Below are 17,505 nucleotides of genomic sequence, written 5' to 3' on the forward strand. Positions count from 1 at the left end.
TGTCTAGTAAGAATATCACCTTCTTTCTCATATTGCCACTTTAGAATCCAAGGGACTCTAAACCGTTTAACAAAGTGGAGAAGGGCAGGAAATTTGGCATTATGAGCATTTACCTTAAAACCTTGTTTCCAGAAATTGAAACAATCAACAAGAGGTTTGGGGAAGATCTCAATATCAGAACCAAATAGATTCCACCAACGAATGAACCAAAGAGGCAGATCAGCAATGTTGTCGAATTCTTTATCAAAGTTAATAAACCACGAATGAGTCATTGTCTCGTTTTGGTGAAGCATAAATTTGAACCAAGCGTCAATATAATCATGGTATGAATATGGAACAGAGTGTTTAGAGAGACTTTTTGTAAAGGTGGGAGAATGTCCCCAACTAGCTTCAGTAACAATATTTTTTAGGTAAACACTGTGGTAAATAATTTTGGTTTTATCATCCAAATCAAAGATGGTTTTAATAACAGTAGCATCTTCTTGGCGTAAAATGTCAGAATAAAATTCTAACCTTTTAGCACCATGTTCCGGAACCCAGTGACACAAAGGAGGGAAATAGCTTTTTGCAATCTGGAGAGGGTTCTTAATTGCAGCTCGGTTTGGTTCAACAAAAAATAGGTTTTGGAAGTATTGTTTTTTAACATATTGTGAAGCATTGGATTTTCTTGGGTAAATAGTTCGGACAGGCTGGTTAACAGGGGTTAAACTTATGCTGATCCTTTAATATATTCAATATCAAAATCAAAAACACTTAAAATAGCTTGCCATCTTGCAAAAATATGTTTGGAAGCAATATTCTCAACATCTTTTTCAATAACGTACTTAGCACTTTTACAATCAATTCTTAATAAAAAATTTTGGTTTAACAAATCACTTTGGAATTTTGAAATGCATAGTACTATAGATAAAATTTCTTTCTTTATAGTGCTTTAGTTTAATTGTGCCGCATTCCAGACACCAGAGTAGAAGCGAAAAATTTGCTCAGAAGAATCAGGCGAAACTTTTTGTTTTAGAATGCCCCCATAACCAATGTCTGAGGCATCAGTTTCGATAATTTTGAAGGCGTTAACAATTGGGATACCAAGACAAGGCAGAGTTTTAACATGGGATTTGATCTTTTTAACATGAGAAGTATGAATATCAGACCAAGGAGGAGGATTACTGTGTAACCGATCAAAAAGTGGTTTGCATTGTTTTCTCAAATTCTTGTAAAAATCAGCAACATAATTTAAGGATCCAAGAAACCTTTGAAGTTGAGTTTTGTCAATAATTTCATCAGGAACTTTATCAGCAAATTGAATGGCTCGATCAATAGGACGGATCTGTCCTTCGAAAATGTCATATCCAAGAAATCTGACTTTGGTTTGAAACAGTTTGACTTTTTTGGCAGAGACAACAAGACCATTTCTTTTGATAGTGTCCAGAAACGAGAACAAATGTTTCCAGTGTTCACTAATGGAGTTGGAGAAGATCAGAACATCATCAATATAAACAATAGTGAAATGGCTGAAAGAATTGAAAATATCATTCATAATGTTTTGGAATTCACTAGAAGCATTTTTTAGACCAAAGGGCATAACATTCGACTCATAGTGACCAAAGGGTGTGGTAAAAGCAGTTTTGTACCTATCCTTCTCACTAACCTGAACTTGCCAAAATCCAGATTTCATATCAAATTTGGAAAATATGACAGCATCGCTCAGCCGATGAACAAGATCATTTTTATTGGGGATAGGGTACCTGATCCACTCTAAGACTTTGTTTAAAGGTTTGTAGTTAATCACAAGGCGAGGGGTACCTCTCTCAAGTTCAGCATTTTTCTGGACATAGAAAGCTGCACAAGACCAAGGAGACTTGCTGTTTCTAATAAGTTTTTTCTTGAGCAAATCATTGATCTCTTTTTTACAAAATTCAACAGTTTCAGCATTCATTTGAATAGGTTGAGCTTTAGTAGGAATATTCTTCTCATTAAAATCTTTGGCATAAGGCAAGTTAACAATGTGTTTCTTTCTGTGCCAAAAAGCATTAGGAATTTCAGAACAAACATCACTTATTAATATTTTTTGAAAATTAACAATTTTGGATTGAAGCAATTTATCAGAAAGTTGTTCAACAATTTTCTTGTACCTAACTTCTTGTTGAAGGGAGTTGAGGTGTTTGACTTTAGCATGGATCAAATTAACAGTATCAGGGGTTTCATGCTTATCACAAAATTTGAATTTTACTTTTTGTCCAAAAGGATCAGTAGTAATGCCATCATTCTCAGTAAGCAAATGATACAAAGAGTTAATAAAAGGTAAACCAAGAATTACTTTATCAGTCATGTTCTTAACAAGTACAGAGGGGATCATAAAGCAAACATTATCATGGCAAACATGAGCATTATTTAATTCATATTTTATTTTCATTTTAGTTCCATTAGCAGAAACTAATCTTTCAGTAGATTTTTCAAAATATTTAGAAGGAATCAGTCCTTCTTGAATACAATTAACATCAGCACCAGAATCAATCATAGCAACAACATCAAAAGCAAAATCATGAGCAACAACAATTTTGACTTTAGTATACCATTTGGGCAGCATATGCTTAACAAGAGACAATTGATTATCAATCAAATTAATCAAAGTACGATCAGAAACATTACCAAAAGGAGAAACTTGTTGATCGGATTCATTTCCGTCTTTTTGTTCATCATCATCAGATTGGTGCTTATCCATAGTTTTATCAATATTTAGAATTAACAATTCTTGTTTAAGATGATCATTATCATGTTTAATAGTTTTAACATCATTTTTTAATTGGATTATTTCTTGTTTAACAGTTTTTATCTCATGTTGAAGATCATTAACAGTTATCTCTTTTGATTTATTTTTATTAAATCTTTTCAGAGTTTCTTCAAAACTTATCGTAGAATTAGCTCTTTTAACCTTATCTTCTTTTGTTAAGTTCTTCAAAAACTTATCAAGATAATCTTTCTGCAAGTTAGGATCTTCAATCTTACTTATCATAGTTAATAGTAAGTAATCATTCTCTTTACTTTTGGTTAACATTTTAACAGATTTAATCACATTACAACAAGAATCTCTACAGCCAAGTTTAATATTAGGAGATTTAGAAACATCACTACGGGAGTAGTAATTAGAATCAGATGAGGAGGAAAAATCCTCTTCAAAGGAATCGGTTGAAGCAGCAGATTCAAGAATCTGAAATAATTCATTTTGATCATTATTATTAATGTTCAATAGGTTCAACTTATTTTTCAACTTACCAAGCTTTTGGGTACAGTCTTTACTGAAATGGCCAAATTTGCCACAGTTAAAGCACTTACCTTTACCTGATCTCTGTTTATCATGTTTTCGAAAAGCAGATTTGTTTTTAGCATAAAAATCATTGGGTTTAACAAAGTGGGTTCTGTGTCTTTTATACTTTTTATGGGAATAACTTTTGTAAACCTTATCATGTTTACTTTTTCTTTTTTGCCTGGAAGGGGCAATAGGAGGTAAACCATATTGTTCACAGAAATTACCCATTTCATATTTAGCTTTCTTTTTATCCTTTAACTGTTGTTTTAACCATTTTTCATCATTGCACATATTAATTCCAATTTTCTTAATAGTGCTGAAAATATCACCATAGGTTAAATTATCAAAGTCAATAGAATCATTTTTACCAATTAATTCATTTTTTACGTTATGAGCAAAAATAGGAGGCAGACCGTCAATAAACTTCTCTTTCCAATAAGGCTTCGTAGAGTCATTTCTGAGCATGACTCTGGAAGTAAATACATCTTGGTACCATCTGTAATCAGACATAGTAGGGCATTTCAAATTATTCAAATAATCAGAAATTCGAGACGAAATGTTGGAAGGAGTACCAACAAAGTGTTTAAGAATGGTGTAAACCAAAGTATTAACACCATCAGGAACACCACGGTTAATATTTTGATCAAAAATAGGCATACCATCAGTATCTCTTTTAACAGCATGTTTAATAGATTCTCTGGATTCTTCTGTGAGATGTGAATCCCACCATCCGCGAAGACAACCAGTAAAACCAGATGCAAGCAAATCAACAATATCAGGGTGATCAAGACTGTCATGGTTATTTATGTATGCAATACCAACCATAGACATGTGAGCCATTTTGTTAATAATTTCTTGTTCAGACAAACCATCAATATTCCATTCATAAAGTTTATCAGCAGAAACAGAAAACTGAGTTTGAGAAGATCTTTCTTCAAACTGTACATCAGGAGGAGTAGGTTTAGTATACCAATTTTTTGTAAAAGATGTGGGGTTGGATTTTCCAACAAATCTTTTAATTTCTGGTAAACTTATGTCATCATCAAAAGTATTTTTGGAAGATTTTGAAGATAATGAGTCAGAATTTGTGTCGGCATCAGAAACAACTTCTTTCTCATTTCTTGAAATAGCACAAGCAGCGCTTCTAGAAGTAGAAGTTTGCTCGGTTTTAACTTTTAAATCAGCAAGCATTTTTTCAATCTTTTCAACAGTTGATCATTGGGAATTAATTAAATCAAAAGTCTTACTCTGAGAAGTTTTAAAATCAACATTTTTTCTTTGACTGGGTAAATCAATCAAAGGTTTCTCAGGTTTCGAAATAGAAAGTTTTTCATCAATTTTTTCTTCAATACGGTCAAGCTGTTGACCAATAATATGCAAAGATTCATTAGTAAAATTATTTTGTTCAATAATAGCAGAAACAGGAGTTTTATCATCAGCAATTTTGAAAGGGGAGGCTTTCACCTCAGTGCTTTCTTTATCATTTTTGCAAGTAATCAAAACAGTTTCAAGGGGTGGATGACTGGATTTAACAACAGTTTTATCATGTTTAACAAAAGCAGATTTTTTTATTACGTTCAAGTAATTGGTATGAACCTCATTTCTTGAAACATAATAATTCTCAAGATAATCAAAAAAAAAAAATGTTGTTTTAACAAATTCATTTTTTCTCTCCATTTCCTTTTGATTCTGTCTTTCTCAGACTGAGCAAAAGTACTTTGGTAATACTTTCTTTTATCACGGTTTGCTTTAGAAAAGAATTCATTACTTAAAGCAACCATATCAATTTGAAAAGCAGGGGTTTCAACATCCATATCCATCAAATTTATCACACGCAAATGTTTAAAAGGAGGAGGAGTTTCAATAGGTGGAAAATCAGATCCAGAAGGAGCTTCAAATTTTGCATCTTCTTCTTCTTCTTGGTCATATTTTGGAAGAAATTCGGGTTTAGTTGAATAATAAGTATTGCTAACTTGGGAATTGTTGCTAGCAACTCCTTTTAGCTTTAAATCAAGTGGTTCAAAATTCTTTTTCAAAAATTCGTCAACATCAGCATTTCTTTTAACAATACTTTCAGATCCAACAAAGGACTTTCTTCCTTCATTAATTCTTAAAGGTTTGTGAGCAGGAAAACATTTGGTATCATCAAAAAATATTTTAACAGTTCCATCAGAATATTGTGCAATTTTAGTAAGATCAAGTTCATCAAAAACAGGTTTAACAGGTGGTGTTACTTGTTCCAAAGTCCATTCTTTGGGAAGAGTAATATCTTGCCATTGAATCATTTTAGGGACTTGGATCTTAGCATCAGGTGTGGAACATTGAATCAACATAGTTTTTCCAGCAGGATCACGTCCTCTAGACCGAGGAGTTAGCTGGGAATCAAGTAATCTATAAAAAATACGGTAAATAAGAGTAAAGGGTCTACTACCATCATCCATATCATATCCAGAAGTCAATATATTCAAGGTTAAAGCTTTAATAATATTAGGATCATCAAGAGCAAGAGCAAGATCAGGGTAACAATCAAAATAAACAGGACCATCATACAAAGAAGCAGTAATCATACCAAGAATGCTATCATTAAATTTCTTAAATCTAGCATCACATAAACACATAAGCACAGAAGCATCAATTCCTTTTCTTGTTAAAGGTTTAACAGCAACTTGAACCAAACCAATGTGTAAATATTTAAGATTTTTCTTGGACAAAAACTCGTTAATATTTTTCTTGGAAAATAAACAACATTTTTCATGAGTTCTAGAAATAGAAAAAGTTTGTTCAACAGTTCGAGCTCTATATTCAGAGAAAATACTTTTTTCAGTCCAATTAAAATCGTAAACAGATTTAGTAGAAACTTTAGGAATATTCCATTTTCTAAAATCTGGGTACTCACTTTCTCCAACAGTGAGGTCTTCTTCATTCACAATATCAGGAGGACAACCAGTCCTAGAGCTAACAGAGGAGTCGGATCTCCACATCCTATCAATATCTAACTTGGTTATAACACTCAATTATTATGTTTTTCTCACAACCGTTGCATTTCGTAACACATACCGGACATCAACCCTATTCCTCTCACGCCCTCACGCTCTCCTGGCTTCACGGGCCTTACTGTTCGGATCTGGGACTTTTTACAATGGCGGTGGTGCCAACGACGGTGAGATCGACACAACAACAAAGTATCACAAGGTCAGGTAGACACGAACAGAAGATGAAAGACACAACAACACTATCGGCCAAGGAAAGAATGGCTCTGATACCATAAAGGGGGAAGGACGACAGCGCAGAAGGCGGAAGCACAACAGATAGCAGATATATGGATTAATTCAAAGTAAATAATAATTGAAAGTAAGGTGGTAGAACCAGCCAAGCAGTTGTATATCAAAATAATTCAAAGTATTGAAAACAACAATTGTTTACTGAATATACATCAAAGTACTTACAGTAGTAGTAGCAACAAGATTACAGTGATCAACAGGTTGGGTAAATAGTACAAGGCTTGAAAGCTAGTCCTGGTTCCTAGTTACAAACTTTGTATTGAGATATCTTGATCTAAGGAGGTCCTAGAGAGAGTTCTAAGGGAAATCCTAGAAAAAGATTCTGAGTTTAACAATAAGGGACAACCCCCCTTATATAAGTGAATAAAGTAGTAAACAGTACAAAGTAAATAATGACATTTTACTATTCTCATCAGGACCCGTGAGGGGCATTAGGAGCGCAATATCCAGAAAGAATCAAATCGGCTTTTGAGACCGAAAGTAGGATGGCTGGTAGTGCCAAAAGTGGTCAGCACTATAATCATGATAACTTTAGTAAACATTTTTACTCTTGAGTGAATATTGTAACATCAGTAGCCTTTATGCAGGCTAAACAAATCAGGCTCCTAGGTCAGGAGTGTTTTCATCATATTCTTCATCATGTGCAAACCAATCTTTTGGATAAGGTTAATTTGATCCATGCTAAAGTCAAACACCTCAACTCCCTTCAACAAGAAGTTAGGTACAAGAAAATTGTTGAACAACTTTCTGATAAATTGCTTCAATCCAAAATTGTTAATTTTCAAAAAATATTAATAAGTGATGTTTGTTATGAAATTCCTAATGCTTTTTGGCACAGAAAGAAACACATTGTTAACTTGCCTTATGCCAAAGATTTTAATGAGAAGAATATTCCTACTAAAGCTCGTCCTATTCAAATGAATGCTGAAACTATTGAATTTTGTAAAAAAGAGATCAATGATTTGCTCAAGAAAAAACTTATTAGAAACAGCAAGTCTCCTTGGTCTTGTGCAGCTTTCTATGTCCAGAAAAATGCTGAACTTGAGAGAGGTACCCCTCGCCTTGTGATTAACTACAAACCTTTAAACAAAGTCTTAGAGTAGATCAGGTACCCTATCCCCAATAAAAATGATCTTGTTCATCGGCTGAGCGATGCTGTCATATTTTCCAAATTTGATATGAAATCTGGATTTTGGCAAGTTCAGGTTAGTGAGAAGGATAGGTACAAAACTGCTTTTACCACACCCTTTGGTCACTATGAGTGGAATGTTATGCCCTTTGGTCTAAAAAATGCTCCTAGTGAATTCCAAAACATTATGAATGATATTTTCAATTCTCTCAGCCATTTCACTATTGTTTATATTGATGATGTTCTGATCTTCTCCAACTCCATTAGTGAACACTGGAAACATTTGTACTCGTTTCTGGACACTATCAAAAGAAATGGTCTTGTTGTCTCTGCCAAAAAAGTCAAACTGTTTCAAACCAAAGTCAGATTTCTTGGATATGACATTTTCGAAGGACAGATTCGTCCTATTGATCGAGCCATTCAATTTGCTGATAAATTTCCTGATGAAATTATTGACAAAACTCAACTTCAAAGGTTTCTTGGATCCTTAAATTATGTTGCTGATTTTTACAAAAGTTTGAGAAAACAATGCAAACCACTTTTTGATCGGTTACACAGTAATCCTCCTCCTTGGTCTGATATTCATACTTCTCTTGTTAAAAAGATCAAATCCCATGTTAAAACTCTGCCTTGTCTTGGTATCCCAACTGTTAACGCCTTCAAAATTATCGAAACTGATGCCTCAGACATTGGTTATGGGGGCATTCTAAAACAAAAAGTTTCGCCTGATTCTTCTGAGCAAATTGTTCGCTTCTACTCTGGTGTCTGGAATGCGGCACAATTAAACTATAGCACTATAAAGAAATAAATTTTATCTATAGTACTATGCATTTCAAAATTCCAAAGTGATTTGTTAAACCAAAAATTTTTATTAAGAATTGATTGTAAAAGTGCTAAGTACGTTATTGAAAAAGATGTTGAGAATATTGCTTCCAAACATATTTTTGCAAGATGGCAAGCTATTTTAAGTGTTTTTGATTTTGATATTGAATATATTAAAGGATCAGCATAAGTTTAACCTCTGTTAACCAGCCTGTCCGAACTATTTACCCAAGAAAATCCAATGCTTCACAATATGTTAAAAAACAATACTTCCAAAACCTATTTTTTGTTGAACCAAGCTGAGCTGCAATTAAGAACCCTCTCCAGATTGCAAAAAGCTATTTCCCTCCTTTGTGTCACTGGGTTCCGGAACATGGTGCTAAAAGGTTAGAATTTTATTCTAACATTTTACGCCAAGAAGATGCTACTGTTATTAAAACCATCTTTGATTTGGATGATAAAACCAAAATTATTCTTTCTTTAGCATTTAGAGAAAAAAAAACTAAGGAAACTAAAGATCTAGCAGTTGCCAAATAAAAATCCTCTATCCCATTTCGGTTGTTTCAGTTTATGTTTCACTAATCACAACTTGTCACATATTAATTTTCTTAATATTATAAAGTAATCAAGATTTAAATTGAAAGAAAATATGCACATAGTAGACAAAACAAATTGTAGTCTATAAAGCATAAACTAAAACAGTCAAAGTGAGATAAAGGATTTTTATCCAATATCCATAAGTACATCGGCAAATTTGACAACTCAATTGTAAAGCCTATGTTTAAATGGCCGAAAGAGAAACCTAGACCAATAGGTTGAGCGGATTGTATCAACCCAAAGATGAAAATGTTGCCAAGCAAATAATGTGACTGTAGCACAAGCAAGAAACACAATAAGGGTAGGAACCCAAACATATTTATGATCATGGATCAGAAAGATGGCTCCAGTATAGGCTAGCACCATTGTAGCAATAGAGATAAACAGTGTCGAGATTCCAAACATCAACCTTGTGGGTAGTGATATAAGAAAATCGTTTTCTGCATAACGTGACGTAAGAATGGACAAGAACATTATTATTGAAGCTGAGGAAGAGAATAGTGCTATTGCATCCGATATGAGAAAAATAAAAAACCACTTCTCTCTTAGAAATATAGGAACACCTGTATTATTATTTTCTCCTCCCGGTACTGTAATAACTGCAGCAAATACCACAGTGGCAATGAGCGTTGCAACAAGCATGCATGAAGTTGCAGTGCTCTTCATCCACTTCTCTCCTTCTTTTAACAACTTCTTGTGCTCCTCAGCAAATAGCTCCTTGGGTGTTTGGTTTTTTGAATTCCTCATCTTAATATATGAAGGTGGCACAATTTTTTCCACTGCCTATAATGGACGTTGAATCAAAGTTATACTGATACAAGATAATCAATAGAAGGTCCAATTCAAGCTATTACAAAAATATCACTTTCAAAACTGTTATTTGCAATTAACCCAAATAAATGGAAGGCAAATGATTACAGTTATTATTTACCTGAAACCACAATAGCTCTCTTTGCATTTGAAGTGCAGCTCCTGATACAATTTGACGTCGACTAAGTGGTGCCAAGTTTCCAGCTAGATGCAGGATATTATTGTTATCATTATTATTTTTATCCTTATATGCTGCTATCAAATCTTTAATTGCTCCAATCTCATATATTAGATTAAAGATGGCCTCCTGACGATAAAGAACCGCAATATGAAACAAACTTCGATTATTTTGATCAACTTTCCATATCAGATCAGGATATGCGCGAATAAGGATAATCAGAAACTCTACATTGCCTAATTCTGCCGCATCAAAGAGTAGTTTTGAAGGTGTTTTAATAAGTTTTGAAATTTCCCTGTCTTGCAAATGTAGAACATGTTCCCAAAGTTTTTTGACTAGTTGATGGGCTAACGTCTGCATCAGATCTTTGTGATATATCCATTCGAAACCTATAGGTAGAATTAAATGTTAATTCAAATATAGAATTACACAAAAATGACATAAAATAAATGAGATGTCTATTCTAAAATAACGATTAAATTATTTATAGCATCCTATTCAGTTGAGAACTTTTACCAGTTGCATGTCCCTAGAGACTTCAGGGGAAATATAGATGAGCCCTTGGAGAATCAAATAGGGCATTTTATACCATCTGAACTTTTTAAGGCATGTACCATGATCTCAATGCCAAAGGGAACATGTAATCAAGGTGTAGAGTGGCTTACTAATCAAGTCTACTTGCCTATATGTAGTAAGACTCAGGCGAAATGTATTTGCCCAAAACTTTCATGGTCAGCATGGATAGTTTGCCAAGAGATTTTGAGACGGCTCAAAAATTCCAAAAAATAAAATAAAATAAAATAAAGGAAGAAGAAGAAAGCGCTTAACAAACTAACATGAATTTATGCTTCTTTTCCAGATTCCCAGATCACTTTTGTTCGCAATTGTTGAAGGCTTTCGAGCCAAAACATGCAAGGCAGTCTCACCATTTTTATCTTGAGCATAGGCTAATGATTTGTCCACTTCCAATATTTGTAAAGCTAGATCTGTACAACACAGTTGTTCACTATCAGAGACATACATTACCTCTTAACTCTTACACATATTCAGGTGTAAAGGAATTTTAGCAGTGAATGCAAAGCATGTTGAAATTGTCTTATATCAAAATCAAGAGCAGCAATTTATTGAAGTACTTTGGGGGGTGTGGAATTCATCAGCTAGCTTATAAATCCCATTTTCATATGCTAATTTATATAAATCAGATGTGACATATTCAATTGGCGTAATAGGATTTTATGGTTTAAGGTATTTATGATATATAGCTTTCACATAGAATGAGGTGCTTCTTAAAGCAATGCATCAATACTTGATAAATGAATAAAACAAATGACTATGTTGTGTAGCTTTGGTTACATATATTTAACAATGGTTTTTGAAAATCTAAACATTCTTGGAGGACATTTTTGATAATAATCCAATCCAAACTAGAGAATGAATTAACTTGCAATGCAGATATGCTACTACCTTTCCACTAGTTACAAGAATTACACTCAGTGGCCCAAATATTTTTATCCTGGGCATCAAACAAACATTCATATCCTAATTATCAGTAAATTAGAATCAGCCTGGTACAGACAAAATTAGCACCCTCTAAAAGGGCAATGGCTAGTGAGAGGCTACAGCATGAAAAATCATTTCAAAAAATGCCAAAAAGGTGAGGCTATTAAAGAAGATTATCTCATGCCATACTAACATCTAGTTGAAAGTGCATCGTACCGTATAAATCAGCTGAAATAGTACCAAGAAAGAGGCTAATTTGTTCCTCACGAGCTAGGCTTCCAAAATTAGTAACAGAATAGAGGTATTTTACCATATTCCTGTGTCCAAACAAAGCTGCCATGTGTATGGGTCTCATTCCTTTATTACCTTTAATCATAGGAAGGTCTTCGTTTTCTTCCACCATGATCTTAGCAATTTCCACAATTCCTGATGCGGCAGCAAAACAAATAGCAGTGTTGTCATCTTTATTTTTCAAGGCTAGATCCTCTTTCTTCATATGTTTAACCAGTTCCTTTACAAAAGCAGTGCGTTTTGCTGCAGCAGCAATATTCAGAGCTGTCTCCCCCTTTCTGGTTATCGCAACACGAACAATATCTGGATATTGGTCAATGACACCTTTAGCAACTTTCCAGTCTCCTTTGATTGCAGCTTGATATAAAGGTACACATAGGGAGAGGTATAGCTCCCTTCTTTTCTCTGAAAATTTTCAAGCATGAGAAAAATGTATAAGAATTTTGTCAAACAATATCTACCCCAATGGCCATACGATTCCCAAATCTTTTTCCCTGCCTTCTCAAAATTTATCACATGATAGAGATTGCCATGCCACAAGATCCTATTGTATTAATCGGATCAATTGAATTATCTTGATTAATTCGCACTACAATCAACATTTGGGGTCTAAAACTTAACAAGATCCTGTTTTAATACAAAAAGTTAATAATAAAATTATATATATATATATATATATATATACAATAAAATAAATTTTAAAAAAAAAAAAAAAAAAACCTTTGAACTATAGATGAGGAAGCAAATGGCAGGGTAATGATTTAGGCATGTCCATGCAAACCAGCATGCAAAACCCAGTACATTTAATGAAGCAATCTGTCCTAATTAAGGTAAGAGATCAATATAGTTGACCTTCCATCAGCTTTAAAGCTAAGGGACCCAATCTAATTTAAGGGCCTTCATTCAGTGAAAAACAGATATGTGAGTAACCTAAAACACGTGCACAACCTGGGCCAACAGAGGCAACATTTTTACGTTCCTAGCCAGAAACACTAAACAAGTCTCTAGGTTATTGATATTGCATCAGAGATTGAAGGTAGATTTAAGTACTGCAGTAACTGCATCTACCCTTTTAAACTGTTTTTTCACTTGACAGGCAAAGTTTCAGAATCAGAAGTTTAAGTTAGCTTTCTCCATGAAGATGGATGGTACAATGTGAGCCAAAATAGATGCTACATGCTTGGCTGTCTGAAATTACATACTAAGTATTCATATGAGTTATATAGGACCTTGCAATTATTTAAGATTTTCTGCAAATCACATCTCCATATATATGTTATAGATATGTAAAGTGATATAACTTAACTATATACATGATCCAATACAAATTAGTGTTCACACTTCACAAACAAGTTCCATCAACGTTTCCTAGCTGGAGTAATAATGCATGTGATTAGCATTGAGGGCTAATATAGGACTCTGACCAGGCAAAAACCCAAAAGCTATCTAGCAAGCACTATTTGGGCAATTACTCTAGTACAATGTACAGAGCTTTCTGCAAATATTACTCCACAAATAGCGATACTTACCGTCACAAAGAATTGGATCTGGCAATTCTCTATTGGGTGTTGCACATTCAATTTGTGATCCACTAGGTGTTTGAGTACTTAATCCCGCAGCATCCAGACAAATGTCTTCTTCCATTGGCATGGCTCCAATACTGGGTCCTGGAATTGAAGTGCTAAGATCTATTCTATGAGAGAAAGGCAGTGCAGAGAGTTGATTGCTGGAGTTAGAATTACATATAGGCAGCTGATGAAAGCTTGACCCCTCATCAAAGGAATATGATTTCTGTCTTGTTAGATTGATCTGAAGTCCAAGAGCAGGTTCGCAACTCGAGGGAGATGGAGATTGAAAATAAGTTGGAGGCGATGAATTCACTCTCTCCTTTGTAGTCACCTCTATCTCTCCTCTTCTTTTAGGAGGCATCTTCGTTTAACTGTTATAGAAATCAAATCATATGAGACATAAATGAAGCACATGTGCGCCAATATGTGTGTGAGTATGCACGCATATGCATATGGGCATGCAATTGATTTGGATCTAACCGTTTTAATTTGACTCAGAATTATGGCAAACAAGCTCAAGAAAATGAGTCCAAAGGTATAGCCACAAAAGAAGACTTTCGTTTCTTAATCTTGGTGATCAAGCTACATCTTCATCACATAAAAAGTAAATCATTCATTGACCTGTGACTATACTTGGGCTACATTACAATCAGCTAATACTTTTCAGAGCTAACTCTCATTTTTTACAATAGGACAATCTCAGGACTTGGGCTTAAATTCTCTTAATGAATTCGAGGTAATATATTCTGGTTTTCCAGTTTCTTTTCAAAGTTGTTCCTTGTCCTAGTCCAATTTCTTAGGCCATAATTCAATAAGGGTTTTGGCTCTAAAGTTTTCAACTAGTAGTACAGGGAAGTGGCAGCACAACTTGAACGGTTGAACCTAGTTACATTAAGAACACAATAACAGAATAATCATTATAGCCTCGTTCTTTCTAGTTGAATGAGAATGCAAACATCATATATGGCCTGAACAAACTGTGTCATAATCAAATTAAACAACAACGACAACAACAACAACAGCCAAGTTTTACTTCCAAAATTTTGGGATTAGATACAGATCTTCACAAATAGGTGCTGCCAGATGCAACAACAAAGATCGGCTCCTGCTTTGCTTTTAGCTTTTTGGCTTATTTGCTTAATGTACAAAACTAGAAAATAGAAAAAAAGGTTTTCGTTTTCAATTTTCATAGAAAAATGAAAACAGCCAAAAAATGAAAATGAACAATCGAAAAATAGCTGCAAGCAAATCATAAAATAAAAAGAAAAATGCTATTCGAATAACAGAGAAGCACTGAACATAGTCTTCCACTTTTAGATCACGAGGACTATGACAAAATTACTAATAAGAAGTTATAACTTACCAGTGAGAAAGGCGTTGTGAATTGGCAAAAGCAGCAGGATTTGTTGGTTGAGTCTGACGAGTGCTTCAAGCCTTCAACAGAAAATGTAATGCATTGACCGGAGTACTAAGTTAAGTGAATTTCACAGCACAACTATGTGGTTGCAGATTGCATAGCTAAAGCGACTGAGAATGACTATACATACACACACTAGCGTACGCAATCATGCGCGTGTTTGGAGGTACTATTTTTTTTTAACCCGTAAACGAAGGAAAATGATGAGACCATCCAAAATGGCACAACTTTATAGTCACACCTGATGAGTTGTGATGGGTGAAAATGTGTTCTCACATGATCTACAGACACTCCTTCACTCAATGCAACTCATCACGTGGCGAGTTGTGACACAAAATTATGTTATTTTTAATGATTTTAGCACAACTCATAACGTAATCACGTACCTACAAAATAAATACATAAATGATTGTGAGAAGTTGTAACTATAACACGTCCATGATAACACCGAAAAATTATGTGGATAAGAAATGTGAGGTAGTGGGATTTTAAAATAGAATAAATTTCATTTCTAACTTTATCATTGACTGACTTTTGCCAAAAGCAATATAAATATTATGTTCTAAGGGCAAAAGTAAGTCATTCATTTTTGGTGTATTGTGAAAGACAAATTTAGCTTCTTTGGGTTTTCTAGTTTCTTTATGGCTCACGGTTTGAAGCTGAAGTTTGTAAGTCGCCCGAAATTGAATGAAATAAATAAAGGATATATTAATGGATATTCTAAGTTAATTGATTTAGAAACTATTTTTATAGATATTTTATGAGGAAATAATAAAGTAATTAATTTTTCTAATAACTTTTTATATTTCACATGAAAGTAGTGTTTAAAACTTTCCTAATATGATTTATTAAGAATTGCCTTAATAGCAAAGATGGACCGATGATTTCAAGCTATGCGGCTTGAGTATATGCACACAAAAAATAATAATAATAATAGTGGGCAAATCGATCCAAATTTTATAAGTTAGCAATGTGGGCAAGTCCTAATTTTATTTTGTTAAATTTGTGTGACATTTTGATTATATGGAAAATTGCAATAAACCCATGGTTTTAACAATTGGTACAATTAAAAAAGAAAAAGAAAAAAAGGACTTCTTAGTTGTTATTAGTTTTATGGTTTGGCTAGGGTCAAACTAGTGGTCGAATCAATGATGTCATATAGAATTTGATTTCATTAATAATTTTTAAATTATATAAATAATAATAATAATAATTTTTCATATACTAATAATGAACTAATAGTAATAAATATGTATGCTTAAAAATATATAACATCTTTTTAAACAATTTATGTAAGTTTTTAGCATTTTACGTCTTATATTTATAAAATAAAAAATACCAAAATGTAAAAGATGACCTTATATCCAGAAAAGTAAAATAATGAATCTAAATATATATAGTAAGTTTAATAGTTTATAACTATTTAGTATGAAATTAACAATAGGTAATAAGAAATTTGTACTAAAATTAATTATTATTTAATATTTTAAAATTATATATTAAATATTATTGTACACTTCTTTTATATATATATATATATATAAAATATTATTTTTATTATTATTTTTAATGATCAGTATGTTATGTAACTATGTAAGTCTTCCTTAAAAAGGAAAGAAGATATCTATGTTTTGTGACTACGGCATGGCTCTCTACTCTTTAGTACCTAAAATACTCTACAACTACCTAATTAATAATAAAATATAAAACAATAAACTCTATTAGAGTATTCCCATTAAGGGTTTTAAAAATGCTAAATGCTATTTTTTAGCACCTCAAATCATAAAAATACACATCCATCAAACATTCTAAATTCTAAAAGATTTAGCATGAAGCTACAGTGGGCTTGTATCAATACAAGCTCACTGTAACTGAATTGCAAAAAAAAAAAGAAAAAAAAAAGGTTTTTTTATTCATCACCAACGAATCTATTTCCATTTCTATTTCTCTTTCCTATCACTCCTTTCTTCCCTCTTCTCTCTTCTCTGTCCCATGGTTCGTGGTCCGATGGTCAGGGTCGTGGTTTGATGGGTTTGGGTCTGATTGAATGGTTTGATGGTCGTGGGTGGTGGCGGTGATGGTTCGATGGTCGGCGATTGTGGTCCGATAGGCATGGGTCGTGGGTCCGACGATCCAATGGTCGTGGTGGAGGTTCGGCATGGGTTGTGGGTCACCGATCTACTGGTTTTGCATGTGCGTGATGAGTTTTGGTTCACCGATCTAGTTGGCTGGTAGCTATAGTTTTTGTGTAGATGATTTATTATTATTTTAATGGGTAGTTTATATTATTTAAATGAAATGATAAAATATATAGAAATTTTGATATTTAATGTATCTTAAAGTGGATGGTATAATTAATAAAGTAAGTTTTTGAAGTGTTAAGTGTTAAAAATTTTAAAATTCTTAATGAGAATGCTCTTAACCAGAGAAAGTGGCAAATCCATTAAATACCCACCAACCCATCTGTTAACACTTAACACGGCTCTTTCTCTCTCTCTACTTTTTTTTTTCCTTATAAATAAAAAATTGACCACGAGATAAATGTGGAGAGTATGTTTTTAACGGGTGTTTGGTAGGAAGAAGGGCGGAAAAAAACAAAAATGTTTCA

At 33.4% G+C, this 17,505-nt stretch overlaps 1 protein-coding gene across 4 annotated transcripts; it reads right to left on the reverse strand.

Annotated features, from left to right (window-relative positions):
• Positions 1-9,195: 9,195 nt before the first annotated feature.
• LOC142642624 (uncharacterized) lies at positions 9,196-14,996 on the reverse strand. Of its 4 annotated transcripts, XM_075817019.1 has the most exons (7): positions 14,844-14,996; positions 13,442-13,851; positions 11,838-12,317; positions 10,958-11,107; positions 10,065-10,510; positions 9,697-9,916; positions 9,196-9,573 (listed from the first exon to the last, which is right to left on the reverse strand). In XM_075817019.1, exons 2-7 carry the CDS (start codon positions 13,839-13,841, stop codon positions 9,299-9,301), a joined length of 1,971 nt encoding a protein of 656 aa, XP_075673134.1. In that variant the 5' UTR covers positions 13,842-13,851; positions 14,844-14,996; the 3' UTR covers positions 9,196-9,298. The 4 variants fall into 4 exon arrangements, with proteins under 4 accessions (XP_075673134.1, XP_075673133.1, XP_075673135.1 ...); XM_075817018.1 differs by having other exon boundaries at positions 9,196-9,916; positions 14,844-14,994; XM_075817020.1 differs by having other exon boundaries at positions 9,196-9,916; positions 11,988-12,317; positions 14,844-14,982.
• Between the last annotated feature and the right edge of the window lie 2,509 nt (positions 14,997-17,505).

Source organism: Castanea sativa, chromosome 7 (genome assembly GCF_040712315.1).
Source record: "Castanea sativa cultivar Marrone di Chiusa Pesio chromosome 7, ASM4071231v1".
In the NCBI taxonomy this organism is placed as follows: Eukaryota; Viridiplantae; Streptophyta; class Magnoliopsida; order Fagales; family Fagaceae; genus Castanea; species Castanea sativa.